The sequence below is a fragment of the Heloderma suspectum genome, chromosome 7 (assembly GCF_057233095.1).
Source record: "Heloderma suspectum isolate Gila_16-S chromosome 7, 16-S_ref, whole genome shotgun sequence".
In the NCBI taxonomy this organism is placed as follows: domain Eukaryota; kingdom Metazoa; phylum Chordata; class Lepidosauria; order Squamata; family Helodermatidae; genus Heloderma; species Heloderma suspectum.
Window position 1 is genome coordinate 44,939,976 of NC_139464.1, and position 16,604 is coordinate 44,956,579.

Sequence of the window (16,604 nt, forward strand, 5' to 3'; positions counted from 1 at the left end):
AACTCCGGCTGTGGATGGCCCTGGCTGGCGGCTCCGCAGAGCCGCAAGAGAGCAGAGCCGGCCAGGGAGGATTCCGGGGGGAGGGACGGAGCGCCTCCCCACCACCGCGAATCACACCTGTGAAAAAGTAAGTGACTTTCGTACATCCCTACTTCCCTCGAGATGCTTTGCCAGGCCTTTACTGCAGCTGCTTTCAGCTGCTGCTTGTTTGTGGGTCTTTCTGCCTTCAGTCTTGTCTTCAGTAAGTGAAAAGCATGCTCTATTGCGTTGAGATCAGGTGACTGACTTGGCCATTGAAGAACATCCCACTTCTTTGCCTGGAGAAATTCTTGGGTAGCTTTTGCTGTATGTTTTGGGTCATTATCCATCTGCAATATGAAGCGGCGTCCTATCAGTTTGGCAGCATTCGACTGAATCTGAGCAGAAAGTATAGCCCTACACTACATCCTGCTGCTTTTATCAGCAGTCAGGTCATCAACAAACACCAGTGACCCGGTTCCATTGGCAGCCATACATGCCCATACCATAACACTACCTCCACCACGTTTGACAGATGATGTGGTATGTTTTGGATCTTGAGCTGTTCCTTTTCTTCATACTTTTCTCTTCCCATCATTCTGGTACAAGTTAATCTTGGTCTCATCAGTCCAAAGAATCTTATTCCAGAACTGGGCAGGTTTTTTTAGGAGTTTGCTGGCAAAGGCTAACCTGGTCTTTCGGTTCTTGAGCATTACCAGTGGTTTGCTCCTTGTTGTGAAGCCTCTACATTCATGAAGCCACCTCTTGACTGTAGATGTTGATAGTGACATGCCTACCTCCTCAAGAGCATTCTTGACCTGGCTAGATGTTGTGAAAGGGTTCCTCTTCACCATGAGCAGAATTCTGCGGTCATCCACTTTAGTTGTCTTCCATGATCTTCCAGGCCTTTTGCTGTTGCTGAGCTTGCCAGTTAATTCCTTCTTTTCCAGGATGTTCCAAACTTGTATTGGCCACTCCCACTGTTTTTGCTATCTCTCTGATGGGTTTAGTTTGTTTCCTCAGCCTAATGATGGCCTCCTTCACTCGCATGGACACCTCTTTGGACCTCATGTTGGGAGTTTCAGTGAAGAGCTACCAAATGTCAATGTAACACTCAGAACCACCTCCAGGCCTTTTATCTGCTTGATTGGCCATGGGATACCCAGGAAACAGGCCACACCTGGCCATGCAGCTGCTTGTCAGCCATTCATTCCATTACTTATGAGCCACCAACGACGGGTGTGTGTGTATGCCACTGGCTGTCCTTCCTGAATGGGTAGTGCCCCACTTTTGTCAAACCCCTTGAATTACAGCTGAAAGTCCTGACTTCGCTCCCATCTGGGTGTGTTTCCTTTCAACTTCAGTGTGGTGGTGTACAGAGGCCAACTGCCAAAACTGTTATCCTTGTTCCAATATTTCTGGTCCTGACTGTATGAGAATGGGAATACATAAGCCTTTGGATCTTCTAGAATTCTGGCAATGAAAAGCACTGTTGCTGCTCAGCTCAACTAAAAAATTGTTTGTTCACAGGCCAAGGGCTAGCAGGAGAGCTTTCCTACACCGTTCTCTTCCAGACTACCACAAAACTCCCAATGTCAAGAAGCTCGTTATGCTTAAGGATGTCAGAGAAAATGCAAAAAGCCTATGTGTTCTATTTCCTTTCTGTTATTTGAAAGTTTTCTGTTACTAAGGTCTTTCATTGTTAGCAGGTGTAAACTCTGTTAACAGTTATTTTGTACTACTAATAATTTGAAATTCCACAGTACATTTCCTGAGTCTTACAACAGTTTAAATTTGCAAAAGAATGTAAGCCTTGGGTAGAACAATACTCTTGTGTTTCGAGATTAGGAGATGGGGAAAAAAACATTCTAAAATGTTTCACAAGATTGGCCAGCAAATCAGTAGAAGGAATAAAATCTTGCTCTCCTGATTTTTTTAAAAAAAACCTCTCTTTTTTTAAAGTAATTTGTTATGTTTATGTAAATCCCTTGGAGATCCTACAATGTCAAGCAGTATAGAAGTGCCCTATAAAATAAGTAACAAGCAGAGCCTTTCTGAAGTGATTTTCACCAGGTTAGATGGACCATCATTTTTCATATTTCATTTTCTTTAAGAGCTGCCTCACAGATGCAGCATCAAACAGCTTTGCACCACTGTCTATAATGAAGTAAATCCCACCTCCAGAAAACATGTATCTATGCAATTCATATATTTGCAAACATTTGCTTGTTGTGAAACTGCCCTTAGTCTGCTTATATGAAGCCAAAAATGGCAGTTATTGTCTCTTAGTTATAAAATGTACCACACTACAATGTTTTCTGTGTTTCATGAGGTCTCTCACACAAGTACAATTCAGATACATAGGTCGTTTCATTTGAAACAGGAGATATTGAAGATGCGTTCTGCTCTTTATAAGAAGAAAGGCTAAAAGTCATGAAAAACTTCTAGTGTTCTTATATGTACAGATTAATGAATGTCATTTTTGAAGCAATTTAGTGAACAAAGACCTTTTCTACAATAAAAACAACAACAGGTGTCAGGAGAAGTGTGTGAACTGATACAGAAAACACTTTAACCACAGGTGCAGTTAAGGGCAAACTGTACTCAGCGCTGTTTAAACCACAGCTTTTGAAGCAATCCTAACTTTGCTTACAGTTAGATCAAGTTCTCCAATAGCAACAGGGTTAATCTGTAACGTTAAGGGATTTGAACCATGTAGAGTAATTTGAATTGAATTTTGAATTCTTAAACTAGATAAAAATAATAATCCTGCTCTTTTTGCCTTTTCAAATAATCCCCAAGAGATTGGCACCAGTTTTGATATAGGTATAATTCTGATTTGACATATGGGTGCTGGCACTGAGTCAGACTGAAATATAAGAATATAATATATTAGGATGGGGGAGTTGAAGCTGATTAAGGAGGACACATGGAAGTAGGAAGATATTTCTCAAGAGGAAGAGGATGAAAGTTAAGAGCAGAAAGTTGTAGAGCACCAAAACTGCATGTATAAGCAACTCTGCTTAGAGGAATATACAAAAATATGTAACTTACGATATTCTGACACACGTCTGCACCCATCCCATTCACATGGTCATATGCCATTCCAGTATAATTCTGTTCCCTTAATTAATCGCTTTCCCAATTTAGGGCACAACCCTATGGGTTGCGCCCTCAGTTCATAAGCCCCTGAACTCGGAAGCTTATGAGCATCCTATGCAAGGTGGGAGGAGCAGTGGAGATGATCTTTGCTGCCCCATGATCTTGCCCTGCATTTTTCATTAGGCTTTTCTGCCTGTCTAGAGAAGGTATTTTGGAAGGGGAGGGAAGGAGACTGGCAGATGCTCAGGATAAGTCATATCCTGGCCTCTCCAGTCTCCACCCCTCCCCACCAACCAAAACACCCCCTTTCCCACCTCTCCAAGGTTGAGTTCCCAACCTCTGAGGCCAGCTGGCAGGGTTCTTTCCATGCCAGCTGCGAGGAGGAGAGGGGCAGATCTCCAATTCCCCCCTCCGAGGTCAGAGTGCTGTCTCCAACCTTGGATCAGGGAATCTGAACTATCCAATGGCCCCACAGATGCTGCCTAGGGGCCACAGGATTGCTCCCTTAATCTGTAGTGTGCATGCTGATTATCCCTGTGTAGTAAGAAAGTTCATGGTACTTACATGGGGGTCTGTCCTGTTCATCAAGTATTCAAGTAATTACAAGCTCAAAGCTAGGGAAATGGGGCAGAAACTTCAGAGAACTCTTACTTTGTATTCAGTTATTTTATATGAGATCATGCAGCTCTGCTACGTTTGTCATAGCGTGTGACAGAACAAATTGATTGTAAATATTTTTTCAGAATCAGCTCAAACTAGCCTAAAACATTTAATTAGCCTTTGCAGGGATTACTAGATTTAATAAAGCATAGAAGGTAAATCCTATGATGGTGCCATCCATCACTAGGGAAACTAACTGTTTCTAAATTAGCTGATGAATTAAGTTTCCTTTCAATAACACCTTAATTGGGTCCTCTTCTCTCTGTCCAAGAGGTCAGTGCGTCTCTGTTACACTTGTACTATATGCTCTGGAATTCCATTCCATAGAGACTTGCTTAGATCCATGAAGTTTTACATCCTAAAAGTAGGGATGTCAGAGAATTCCGCCACGGATCTCGGGGAGGCCGAATGCCAGTACATTCGGCCCCCCGAAATCGGTGGCGGAACGGCCTGCCCCCCCGCCCCCCCCCCAGGGATGAGACTTACCTGGGGCGGATCTTCCGGGTGGCTCCGGCGGCTGCCGGTTTTCTGACCGGCTGCCGCCACCATTTCCAGTTAAAAAAAAAAAAGACGTGATAGGCTATGTAAAGATTTACGTAGCCTATCATGGCTAGGTTAAAAAAAAAAACAACATGATAGGCTACGTAAATGTTTACGTAGCCTATCACGTCTGACTTAAAAAACAACAACAACGTGCGTCCGCAAATGGCGCCGGCCACAGCCGCCGCCATTTGCGTTCCTTATTTTGGCACGTCTTAGTCTACGTAAGATTTACGTAGACTAAGACGGCGAAAATAAGGGGAATGCAAATAGCTACACTATGCTATTTGCTACGCTACGCTATGCTATTTGCGTTCCCCTTATTTTTGCCATCTTAGTCTACGTAAATCTTGACATAGACTAAGACGTGCCAAAATAAGGAACGCAAATGGCCGTGGCCGCCGCCATTTGCGTACGCACGTTGTTGTTGTTTTTTAAGTCAGACATGATAGGCTACGTAAACATTTACGTAGCCTATCACGGCTGACTGCAGGGACGCAAACGGCGGCAGCTACGGCCGCCGACATTTGCGTCCCTGCTAGCCGGCGGCCGGATGTCCGGCTGCTGGCAGAGCCGGCCAGTGGCTCCGCAGAATCCCTGTGGAGCGGAGCCGGCCAGCCAGGATTCCGGGGGGGAGGCTCAGAGCGCCTCCCCCCCCCGGTGAGGATTCCGGGGGGAGGGACGGAACGCCTCCCCCCCACCATCAACATAATCCACGGAAAGGTAAGTGACTTTCGTACATCCCTACCTAAAAGAAGTCACCATAACTTCAAATGCAAATAAAGCTACAAAGTAGGTATAATACTGAACAAACTTAAGAATACACTATAGAGACCAGTAAAAAGGAGCCTAACATTTCTAAAATGCTTCTTATAGGGATAACTTCCTTTTAAACCAGGCTTCCCTAACCTAGGTCCCTCCAAATGTTTGGCCTACTACTCCCACCAGCTCCAGTCAACATCTAGCCAAAACATCTGGAGGGACCCAGGCTGTGGAAGCCTTGTTTTAAATAGTCTTGTAATCCTGTGAAATGCCTAGGGAGCAATATGTGCTACCATATCGCACTACAAAGACAGCTGCTGAGTTGTTATTGTACATTAAAGCTTTTCCTTCCGATTTTCTTAAATAGTTCTATACCACTACCATAGTCTCCTGCTTAAACCTCTTTTTTTAAATCTTTTTTTAGATTTTCTCCTTTTCCTCCCAGCACACATGAACGTATGTGATTGTTCCACCACATTGTTGTTGTGCTTCTATATTTAGATCTTCCCGGTTGTTCCTTTAAGTAGATCCCAAGTTTTTAAGTCACTCCTCACTGCTGTGAATCAGTCTCTGTACCAACACTACAACCCCATTTAAATGAATGAGCCTTGGAAAGCCTTGGGCTCACAGCCTCACACACTCCCCTCTTGTTCTCTTTTGCATGCCAGAAAAGGAGATCAGAAACATCTGTTTCCTTAAACGAACCACTGTGTTGGGGAACTGTCGTTTGTGTAAACTATGGTTAATGAGAACAAGCCAGGATCAAGCAGTGGTTTCAGATCCTGGCTTGTTCTGAAACCACAGTTTGAGCACACCTTAGTTCCCCAAGTTTGGGCATCATGGGGGCTTTGGTTTATGGAAACAAAAGCTTCTGAACCCCTCTTTACAGGTATAAAGGAGGAGTGAGGAGGTGTGTGTGTGACAACCCAAGGTGCACTGTGTCTCATTCACAGTGTAGAAAACTATGGGAAATGGAAAAATGAGAGGTGGGTCTGGAGGTGGGGGGAGGGAGAGGAAAGGTACCCCAAGGGATTTCCCCTGAGGAAATGCAGCATTTGACATAAAAAAGGGTTCCCCATCTCTGCCAGAGAAACATCCTCAGTAGCTCTTTGACAATCATGGAATTTCCTCCACGTGGAAATTTGCCAGGCTTTTTTATTTGAGTTATCTTTCAGGGGTTCATTTTTAGCTAATACATGTGGTATTTACAATGCTGTTGAAGTTTTAACTGGATCTTTTATATTTATTTGTAATCTATTGTTTAAACTAAAAATTTAAACCTTCCAGATGGGGCAGGCTATCAATTTAAATAAATGACATTCTACAGCAGGTCCCAGAAATTCAACCTTTCATGGGACAGCTAAACCTTTCTACAATGCATCCATACATCTCGTCACATCTCACCTGTAAAAAACACAGCGAGGTAAGCTTACATACTGGATCACCAAAGACATGTACAAACAGCTCTCATGCTGGCAGACATTGTGTTAATTTCTTATTTATAAAACAGGAAATATATACACCATTTCAAGCATTATGACACAGTACATTATCTGGGTAAATGTTGATGTTAATGGCAATTAAAGTGATGCTTAATTAGTCAACGACAGTGAATTGAAACTGTGAGGCACTTCATGTAAGTGACAACCACGATTAACTATGAAAACCAAAAGAGGAGGAAAGGAGAACATACTGCTCAGGATTGAAATCTCTATTATATGCACGGAAAACAAAATGAATTCAAATAGTTAATCACGAATCATTTTTCGAATGGTAATATCAGCAGGTTTTGACTGTGCTAATTTTTGCAACCACAGAAATGAGCTCTTTTTGATTCCCTGTTGGTGCATTATTCTTTCCTTTGTTGATGATCTCACACAACACGTATGGGATCACCAAGTTTTAGCATATGGAACTCCTTCTGAATAGAAGAGGTGGACCGTGGCAAGTGCTACTGATGCTAGTAAAATGATAAGCTTCACGGGAGTACAGTGCAATAGTGGTATAACAGAATGCCTTTCAAAGGAATATATCCCCTCACATTTCCAATCCTCTTTCCAAAGAAGGTATACAATTTACCAAAAAATGTTTAAGATTAAAAAGATGCAGAGTAGTTACAGCAGGCACTTGTACAATTACAGCAATAATAACTAGGCAAGGTGAGAATTCCCTAGCTGGATCAGACCAAGGACCATCTAGTCCAGCATCTGGTTTCCAACAGTGGCTGGCGAGCTGTCTCCAGACACTCACAAGTAGGGCATGATGGGGATGGCCATCGCTAGATCTTTGTCCTCAGCATTTGCTTCTCAGACATGGAGGGTAAATTTAGCTACCATGGCTAACCACTATTGACACACCTCTCTTCTCCATGAAATGTTATCCCTTACTAAAGTCATCTGCGCTGCTGGATATCTTGGAATGAGCAAATTCCATGTAAATTTTGCTTTATGTTTTAACTGTCCTGAACTACTTCTGATTTTATTGGATGACCTCGAGTTCTAGTATTGTGTCAGGCAGAGAAAATTCACTGCACACACTCCCAACACCAGTCATAATGTTTAAAACCTCTCTCATGCCCTTATATATTTTTCTTTTTTTAAACCAAAGTTGGACTTACCATGAAGTGGTGTTCTGGTCAGCGAGGTCATCTCTTTCTTAATAGATTTTTTCTTACAGTTCCCAATGCAATAGACACCATGCCCAGAATCCGAGGAACCATGCATCTAGTTCCACACATTCAAGGGGCTTTTCAATTTGTCTTTCTTAAACAGAACCTCCATGCTACATGGAAAACCACTTTTGAACTGAAGGATCTTTCAAAAGCAATTTCTGATTGCATTGTATTCAGTCAGTGAATAAACTGTGCACTGTTCCCTTAAGTCAGGGGTGTTGAACCTCAGGTCTGCAAGCCAAATCTAGCTTGCCTGCGGTCTAAATCCGGCCCTCATGGGTTCCTCAAAGGGCCATGCCCCCTACTCTATCCCCACCCTTTCCCCCACCCCAACTGCTGATTGTTTGGTAGGTTCCCTGCTTTTGCACTCCCCCACCCTTCTAAAAAGTTGAAATGCCTCTCCTAATAAGGCTTAGTTACTGGCAGGAAGTGCTTTAAGCTAAAATATGATGGTATTTTTGGTATCTTGGCCTTGCCCCTTTTGCCTTTAGCTTAACCACTTTTGCCCTGCCCACCACTGGAATAGTGGCCCTTGAGACCTTCTCCAAAATTAAATTTGCCCCTCAGACTGAAAGAGGTTCAACACCCCTGCCTTACGCACAACCCAACCTCCATACACCCTCAACATAGCTGTTAAGGATAAAATTGCAGTGCAGGGAACCATGTACATTGCCTTCAGCTCCTTGGAGGAAAAGCAGGATGTAAATGTAATAAACAATAAAATGAGGATGAACATCAGGTCCAGTAATGGACTCAATAAGTCCAAACCTCCCTCACTTCCGTAGCTGCAGACTCCTTAACAGTGCAATCTTGTACATTTCTACTCAGAAGTAAGTCCCACTAAGTGCAGTGGGGCTTACTCCTAGGTAAGTTGGGTTGGGATTGCAGCCTAAGTCTTATTAATTGAAACAGTAGTGAAAAGCATTGTACGGACAGTTCATTAAATGCCATATTCAACAATTTCTTCCCTCCAAATGCAGTGAATGATTTACCTCTGATGACTTCTTTGCAATGATATTAACTGCTGTTGTTTCTTGGACTATCTCTGCTTTGCCTGATGTCTGAGCAGGCTGGCTTTGCTCTATTGCAGGAAATGCTTTGGGGGGGAAATCTGTCAAAGAAAGGTTTTTGTTTTGTTTTTTAAATAAAAATTGGTAAATACATAAATACATAAATAAACAGACAGATGTTAAATTTCCCAGAGTTAATTGGGCAAAAAATGCTTCTAAAATCTTGTTCAGTCCATTAACTACAATGGTACCTGCAATGGCTGGATCTGAATGTTAAATGCTTTTATAATTTTCTGTGATTATTTACAAACCCAGACAGAATCAAATCCTAACAGAACTCTCCTGTTCTTAACTGCTAACTGTGCTTATATCCTCAGTGTGTGAGACAAGTCTCCTTTTTTTTTCAAGTGGGAAAAATTAACATAAAGAGCAGCCCATTCTGTTTGTTTATGTGAAAATTATATGGAGGAAACCAGAAAATTAGGGCTAGTATCTTCCCTCTCTGTCACTAAATCGTCCAATTAGTATTTAAAAGGAGTGTTATCACTGGAGCAGGGCAGGCATGTGTTTCCCATTATGAGCAGCTAAAAAGGAATTTAGAGACCATTTGAAAGAGAATGGAAAGTTTTAAGACTACAGTCCTGTGGCAGTGATTTTTATCTGTCGACAAATGGAAGTATGTAGCAATAAATGAACTGGTGCTGCAGTCCCAGGCCATTTCTGTTTTAATTAACTGCTGTTTCGGGTTCTCTTAATAACAGCTTTCTTATACACTGCATCTTTTAGTGGTTAATAAACAATTATTCAAAGTGATATATTTATTTTCTTGTCCAGTGTGGTGAGGCCCTAGGCAATGGCTGTACTACAGAAAGCCAGCTGAAATGTTACAGCTTAGCTCACATGTCCTGCAGACTGATAAACCGATTGTTGTTCTTGCATTGTTTTGTTCATATCTTCATACACAGATGTGACTTACAAACATGTGCACATCTATAAAAAGTAACATGAAGCAGCCATAAGTGAAAAGATGTCCTCAGACCTTGCTCAGCATTACTCTCATAGTGTAGACCCTGTAGTGGAAATGTGGAAGACAATTGTTATAGCGAGGAATTTAGCGGTTTAGAACAATTGCTCCTTCTGTGCTTAGACTTCCAGCTGGGCCTGCTTGCTTTAAGTAGTGAAGCAATGGTTGTTTATTATCATTATCATTATTTCCCAGAGTCAGCTATCTTTCTCAGATGGTACTTTTCCATAAACCTTCGCTAGATCTCAAGGTCTGTTTCCTAGTACAGGCAGGAGTGTCTGGGATGCTCATATCTGTACTGGCTGCTTACCATTTGCTAGGGCTAATCCTTTCACTTTGTAAAAACGCATAAACATCCTCAAGGTTACTGGAGTACAGCCAGAATATAGGTGGGATTAACGTGACCATAGTAAATATACAGTCTCTGGGACATTCCCAATTCAGAACCTCAACACAAGCAGGAGGTGCTGTGTACCAAGCCTTTATTGGAGTCAGTTCGTCACTGATTCCAAGTGGGTTCCCAGTGACTGCAGGGACATAAGCATTATAATCTTGTTCTGTAGTTTCTTGCTGCAATAATTTCCCTGTAGTGTTTTGCTTTCTTAAGGTGTTAGTTTGTTCCTGCCTAATAAAATTTTTAGCCTTCACCCATTAATGTGTTCATTGTTTCTGAATCCTAAAAAGAACCATTCTCTCTTGGCAGTACAGTTGGCAACAGAGACCCTATTTCTTCTCAGGATCAGTGAAGGTGCTTGGCTAACTGGCTTATTCTGTACATTCATTAATGGCAAGATGCAATTGGTTGCTTGCACAGTAGCTGTTTTATCCAGAAATACCATCCTTTGTTCACGGAGTTTTTACACAGAATCCAGACAACGGCATTGCCATTTCACTACATTTCAGCATTTGTTCAGTTGTCTTCCCATCTTTCTCTAGAGTTGATTTATAGTGATTGTTTAGTTAGTTTAGATCATAGCACAATTCCACTACCAGCCTGTTGAATGTGAACTGGCAAACCACCATAGAGGCTTTTTCATGGCTACTGTCCCTTTAATTAAAAATCTTCTCTTGGTTGCTTCTGTCTAATTATTGCTTCCTGTTCCTCATGAATCAAAACATACCTGAAGTAATCCATCATTAGACTGTTCCTGTTGTTTGCTGGGGAGCGGTGAACTTAATTACCGCATTCCTCTTTATAGCCAGCAATTGATCATTCATTTGTGACTTTTTTATGAGCAAAATTTTGCAGTTTTGCAATTGAGATAATAAAAAAGCAAGATAATAAATACTGAGCAATTGCTCTGGCTGCAAAGAGGGGAGAAAGAGAATGGGGCAGGTTGGAGTAGTTGGGGTTGACGGGCTGCGCTGCAAGGGCAGAGGTAATACCAGCTTTGAGGGTGCAGGAGCTCGCAGGGAGAGGTAACATATTCTGAGCCTCAGCCTTTGCCAGAAGACTGGCTGGCTAATAGAGCCCCCCCCTGCCCGGCCCTCCAATCTGTTAAGGCTTGTAAGCTGCTTGGGGGAGCTTGCAGTGAGAAGGGGATGGATGCCATTTATTTCAAGCCTGAGAAGTAAATGGTGAGTGGCCCAGCAGTCACTAATAGATTCCTGCTGTACAGTGCTTGCAGAATCCGACCCAGACCCAAAGTTGCTCTAGGAAAACCCCAGACTGCACCTGCCTGCCTGTGCTTGATAAGCCGCAGAAAGGGCTGGAATGGATTGAAGCTAGGGATGGGGTTGGTGGAGGCAGTGATAAAACTCCCACCATGTGGGCACCATAGGAATTTGCCCTGTCCCAGCTCTGTAACAACTGCCACCTTGCCCAGCAAGCTCTTCCACACATCTTTGTGGAGAAGAATTGAAGCACCTCTGTGTGATTAGAACCCTGCCCATCCCCCTAGGGGAGGAGGACAGAAAGCAGGAACAAATGTCAGCAGCATTTTCTCATTGAGAACCCATGCATGCTGTCTTGCTGGCTCCCTCTCTGGTGCTACATGCCCGCCCCAACCCCTAGTCATCACTGTTCCTCCCAAAGAAGGCTGCAGGCCTAAACACACTTTCCATGCAGTAAGTCCCATTGCACTGAATGGGGCTTATGTGTTAGTAAATATTCTCAGGATCTAGACATATCACACACAAAAACTCATTAAACATAATAGCAACAATAATAATAAATTAATAAACATTCTTCATTTCAACTTGGCATGCAGGAAAGGGAAGTGTAGAAAGAGACATTGTTTTTTTGGAGCATTTTACTTAATGGATCTTTTCTTTATCAGGAGACACTTAATTTTCTCTCACAAAAACCAAGGATTAGAATGGTCGTTCATTATAACTTGAGTTGAATGCTTTTTAATATTCAGTATGAGTCAGTGAAAGGTTTCAGTTCTATCTTCTTAGCTAATCCAAATTCCTACATAAGCATCAATTCCAGCAAACCTACATAATTCTGGTAATGGCCAGTAACACTGATCATCAACATCTCATACAACTCTGCCAATTTATGTCAGTCCTGAACAAAATAGCTATAATTCTGGCTTAAGGACCTCTACACTTCAACTGGGAAACTCCTTCACTTGTTCTGCCCTCATTCACCAGAGTGACGATCCAAAACGTATGTTGGCTGTAACTTTCCTGAAACCCTACCGAGTTGTGCACAGGAACGTTCCAAATTGCTTTACCGAAAAGGTAGATGGCAAAGCTTGCAATAGTCCCTTAAGAAAGAGCAGGTGCACTCGAAAACGTGTTGAGAGACTTGGGATTTTCAGTTAAACTTTCTGATACATACTATTAAATCACTCTTGCCATTTTTTGGTGTCAGATCAGAAAATAAGAACACAAAAAGATCAGACCAAAAGATCAGACCAAAGCTCCATCTAGTCCAGCATCCTGCTCCCCATGCCAAGCAGATGCCTCGTCATCACATCACCGAAACAGTTGGTCAGCTAAACCACTGTTGTTTTTGCTTGTGATAGATAATGATAGATGGGGTATAACTAAGGACACCTAGAGTCTTTCTACATGAGGCATTTATTATGCGCTTGTGATTCCTCACGCACTGTAGTTTGTGACCCCTTTACATGATGTCATCATCCCCTGGGGCCTATCCCATGCTTTGCAACCATTTTAGCGGTGGCTTTTTTCTAACAAGGACAGTCTGGTATATCCTGGATGGCACCATGAAACCTTCCTTTAGGGAAGTCTGTTGCTTGTAAATCTAGCCCTTTGAGGGGGTTGATGGGCTTCTTCCACCCGCCTGACTCAGCTCGCAGTTGTGGGCCGAGCCACGGGTTTTTCCCAAAATCTGGGAACTTTGAGTATTCTTTTATTTGCGCTATTTGCGCAAATCTCTACTTGGTCAAATAAAAAAAATACAGAAAATCCACGAACTGGCCTGACTTGATGCAGAAAATAGACCAAGGTCCAGGGGACCAAACCAGCATAAGCTCATCAAGCTCCACCCCTCAAACAGATTTCTCCGACATCCATACCCTCCGTGTATTTGTGCAATTCCACAGCACTATCTAGTGGCTGTGTAGTAGAACATATAGAAAAGCAGAGAAAGAAAACCCCCAGAAAAAAACACATTTAAAGGAGCCAATCGTAATCCCGCAAAGAATGCGGAAACAGAAGCCTTGGTAAAGTGATGGGTTAAAAGCCTCATGTAGAAAAGCCCCTAATGGATCCATGGTCATGCTGGAATTTCAGAAGTTAACACTCTGAAATGCAAATAATTGTATTGCAATCTAAATGTGTTGCTTACATTGGACGTTCTCTGAAGGAGGGAGCTCTGAAACAGGATCTGAGGCAGGCGTTGTTGGTAGATGAGCTTTGCTAGGAACCTTTTGGGGGAAAAGCATTGCATATGAAGTGCGCCGCCTAGTCCGACGTGCTGTTTCACGTTCATTATGTAACAGTTGTTCATCTTTTAATAAAGCAAGAACTTGCTTAGCCTTCTCCCGCACATGGAAACCTGTTGAAAACAATAAGTCTTGAGTTAGAAAAAGAAATGTTTGGTGAATGTGTACATAGTATACTACTGTGTTCTGCATTGCTCGCTAGATCTGTCACAGGACTCCACAGATACAGAAGATGCTGAAGTGTTTGATAATACGATACCAGGGCAATGAGCTGGCAAAACTAGAGGTGAAATCCAGTGTTGTGCAAATGGAAGGCAAGCTTACACAATAGATCCTTCCCTCCTCCCCCCTCCCCCCTGTACCCCTCCCAAAAAGTTTAGGTCCTCCCATAAGTCTGGGAGGACCTAAACGTGAACTGTATCTTATTGAACTGCAGTAGCAAAGGGGAATGAGACAAACTTGGGAACCTTGCATGAGTGGTACAAGATTCCTCCACCTGAATTCAGGCAATTCTCCTCTTCCACTTCTGCCTGGTAAGATATAGCTTACAGTGCTCTGTAGGTGTCCCCCACGCCCACCCCGCAACCCTCTAGAAACACTTGGGCAGGATGCAGTGGGGAGGAGGGGGAGGGAAAGGTCCGTTGCTCAAACTGCCTTCCACTTGTACAACATTGGATTTCATCCAAGTATTCAACAGAAGGTAGGATATATATACTGTAAGCAATGTTTAAAGGCATTTTTCAGATCACAATTATATTATAACCCTTGTGCTCATTCAGAAAAATTATAAGATCAATGAAAAAAATGAATATCCCCCTTTTCATTTTTTGTAAAAAGCCCAGTGTTATAACAATCAATTACCTTCTATCGTACAAGAACTAGGTTATATATTTTCTTAGCCAAAGTACTCTCATGAGAACCCATGCCATTTTCTCTAGGCATCTTTCCCCACCTGGTGCCCTCCAGATGAGTTGGATTACAACCCCCATCATCCACCAGTCATCATGGCCATGGTTCAGATATAGTTTGAACGGTGGCTCCCAGATACAGCATAACAATCATGCACAACTTGTACAGAAAGCAAACTAAGTATCAAAAAATTAAATAAACCCAAAGTACATATGCAAACCATGTGTGGAGGGAGGAGTCTGATACCATTACAGTTCAAGCAGGCCTGGTCCTGCTTCCACTGCCTTGGTATGGTGCTTACAGTCTGGAGGGGATACATTTTAGTGAATCATCAATATAATCGGTGTATTGGCAGTCCAAGCACTGCAAACGATATATTAGCCAATTAATAGATACTCTCTGCCAAAGTTTGTGACCTGACCTGCTACAGCATACTACTATAAATGTATACAATTTAAACTGGTGAAAAGAAGGGAAGCTTTTTTGCTGAAGTAGTTATTAATTAAGCATCACTGACATCATGATTTATGTATCTGATCCAACTGTCTGAAGCTAAAGACTCATCACATGCAAGACAATGAAATAATTTATTTGCAAGTCATTCTCTCACTCATGTCAATAGGAGATAAAGCAACAAAACAATACTCTGTTTCAGTAGTATATAGGAACAGTAATAAAGCAATGCTGCAATTTTGCTTCATTATATGATTTTCTTATCTTGCAGAATACATAAAAAATAATTGGCACATCTAAATCATTAAAACACAAATTAGGTTTGTCACAGTTGGAATTTGTTTACATGCATCATATAGGGATATGATTTGTCTCATGTATTTGGCCTATCATCATTGTAATTTATCAGATAGTCATGAAAAGACTCAAAGTTGAAGGACTGTTTGCTTCATCTACCAGCTGTTAATACTTTCAGCAAGTGCTGTTAATAATTTAATACATTTAGAACACAATCCTATGGCTGCTAGACAGACAGCTAGATGGCCATAGGATTTTTCATTTTCTGGGAACCAAGCTTGGAGCCAGTGCTCCAAGGTCGATTCCCAGAAAACCGCCTCCCCGCCACCTCGTAGGCAGCGCAGTTCGTCCCTGGCTCTGCATACAGAAGAGCAGTGTGGAGTGGGGGGAAACAGCGGGGGCGGGGACAGTGGAAGCTCCATTACAACACTTCCTGTGCACCATCCGGCCTCCCCCACCCACCCCCACTCCGTGTTCTGAGGCAGCCAACTATCCCCGTAGGATTGCGTCCTCACCAATGCAATATTGTAATTATTTATGACATGAACAGTTTTTCTAACATTATTCTATTCACATGAGTTTGCATAATTTATATTTAATCTAAACTGCCACCTATTTAATCCATCCTGCTTGATGCCTCACCAAAAATATTGTTATCCAATGTACTCATTTTTTTTCAATTGGGATGGCAGCAGAGAGAGAGAGAGAGAGAGAGATGGGCTGGCACAGAGAGAGGGAGAGAGCTATGAAATCCTGCAATATTGCAAACTCTACCCACTATTGGCTTGGGCTCTGCTCACCATCAACCTGGCTCTGGCTGTTGCCTCCCATCCTCTGACTGACTTTTCCTGTGGGTCAATTACCCCTCATAGAAAAAAAAGTCTCTCCACCCCTGCTTTAAATGGAGATGCTAGGGATTGAGGGTGTCTCTACATTAATGGAAAATCCCTCAACCCTACCAGAGCATTTTGCTTCCATTTCTGTGGCACAATTAGGATTGGCTCCTTTAGACAATGAATGTGACATGGAATTGAGAATGCCATTTCTCAGCAGCCTTACCAGGGCTTTCTATATTTTTCAGTGAAACAGCACCATCTAGTGGTGGAATTATCATGCTGTACACCATCACTACACACTACAGAAATGGTGGTTTGTTTTTATTCCAGCTTATCTCCAGTCTTTTTTAAGGAGGGATAACCGGGGAAAACCTTGGGAGACATCCTGGAGGTTGATGACGTCATGTAAAGGACCTGCAAACTTCCGTGAGTGGCCAATCACGAGCGCACAATAAATGCCTC

The 16,604-nt window shown here is 42.5% G+C and overlaps 1 protein-coding gene across 6 annotated transcripts in view; it reads right to left on the reverse strand.

Moving 5' to 3' along the window:
• ENTHD1 (ENTH domain containing 1) overlaps window positions 1-16,604 on the reverse strand; it is a 45,254-nt gene that overhangs the window by 24,242 nt on the left and 4,408 nt on the right. For all 6 annotated transcript variants that reach the window (XM_084811757.1, XM_084811762.1, XM_084811760.1 and 3 more), the window contains exons 3-4: window positions 13,551-13,760; window positions 8,746-8,864 (exon numbers count right to left, since the gene is read on the reverse strand). In XM_084811757.1, the coding sequence (XP_084667883.1) occupies window positions 8,746-8,864; window positions 13,551-13,760 (329 nt within the window). The remainder of the gene's footprint in view (window positions 1-8,745; window positions 8,865-13,550; window positions 13,761-16,604) is intronic.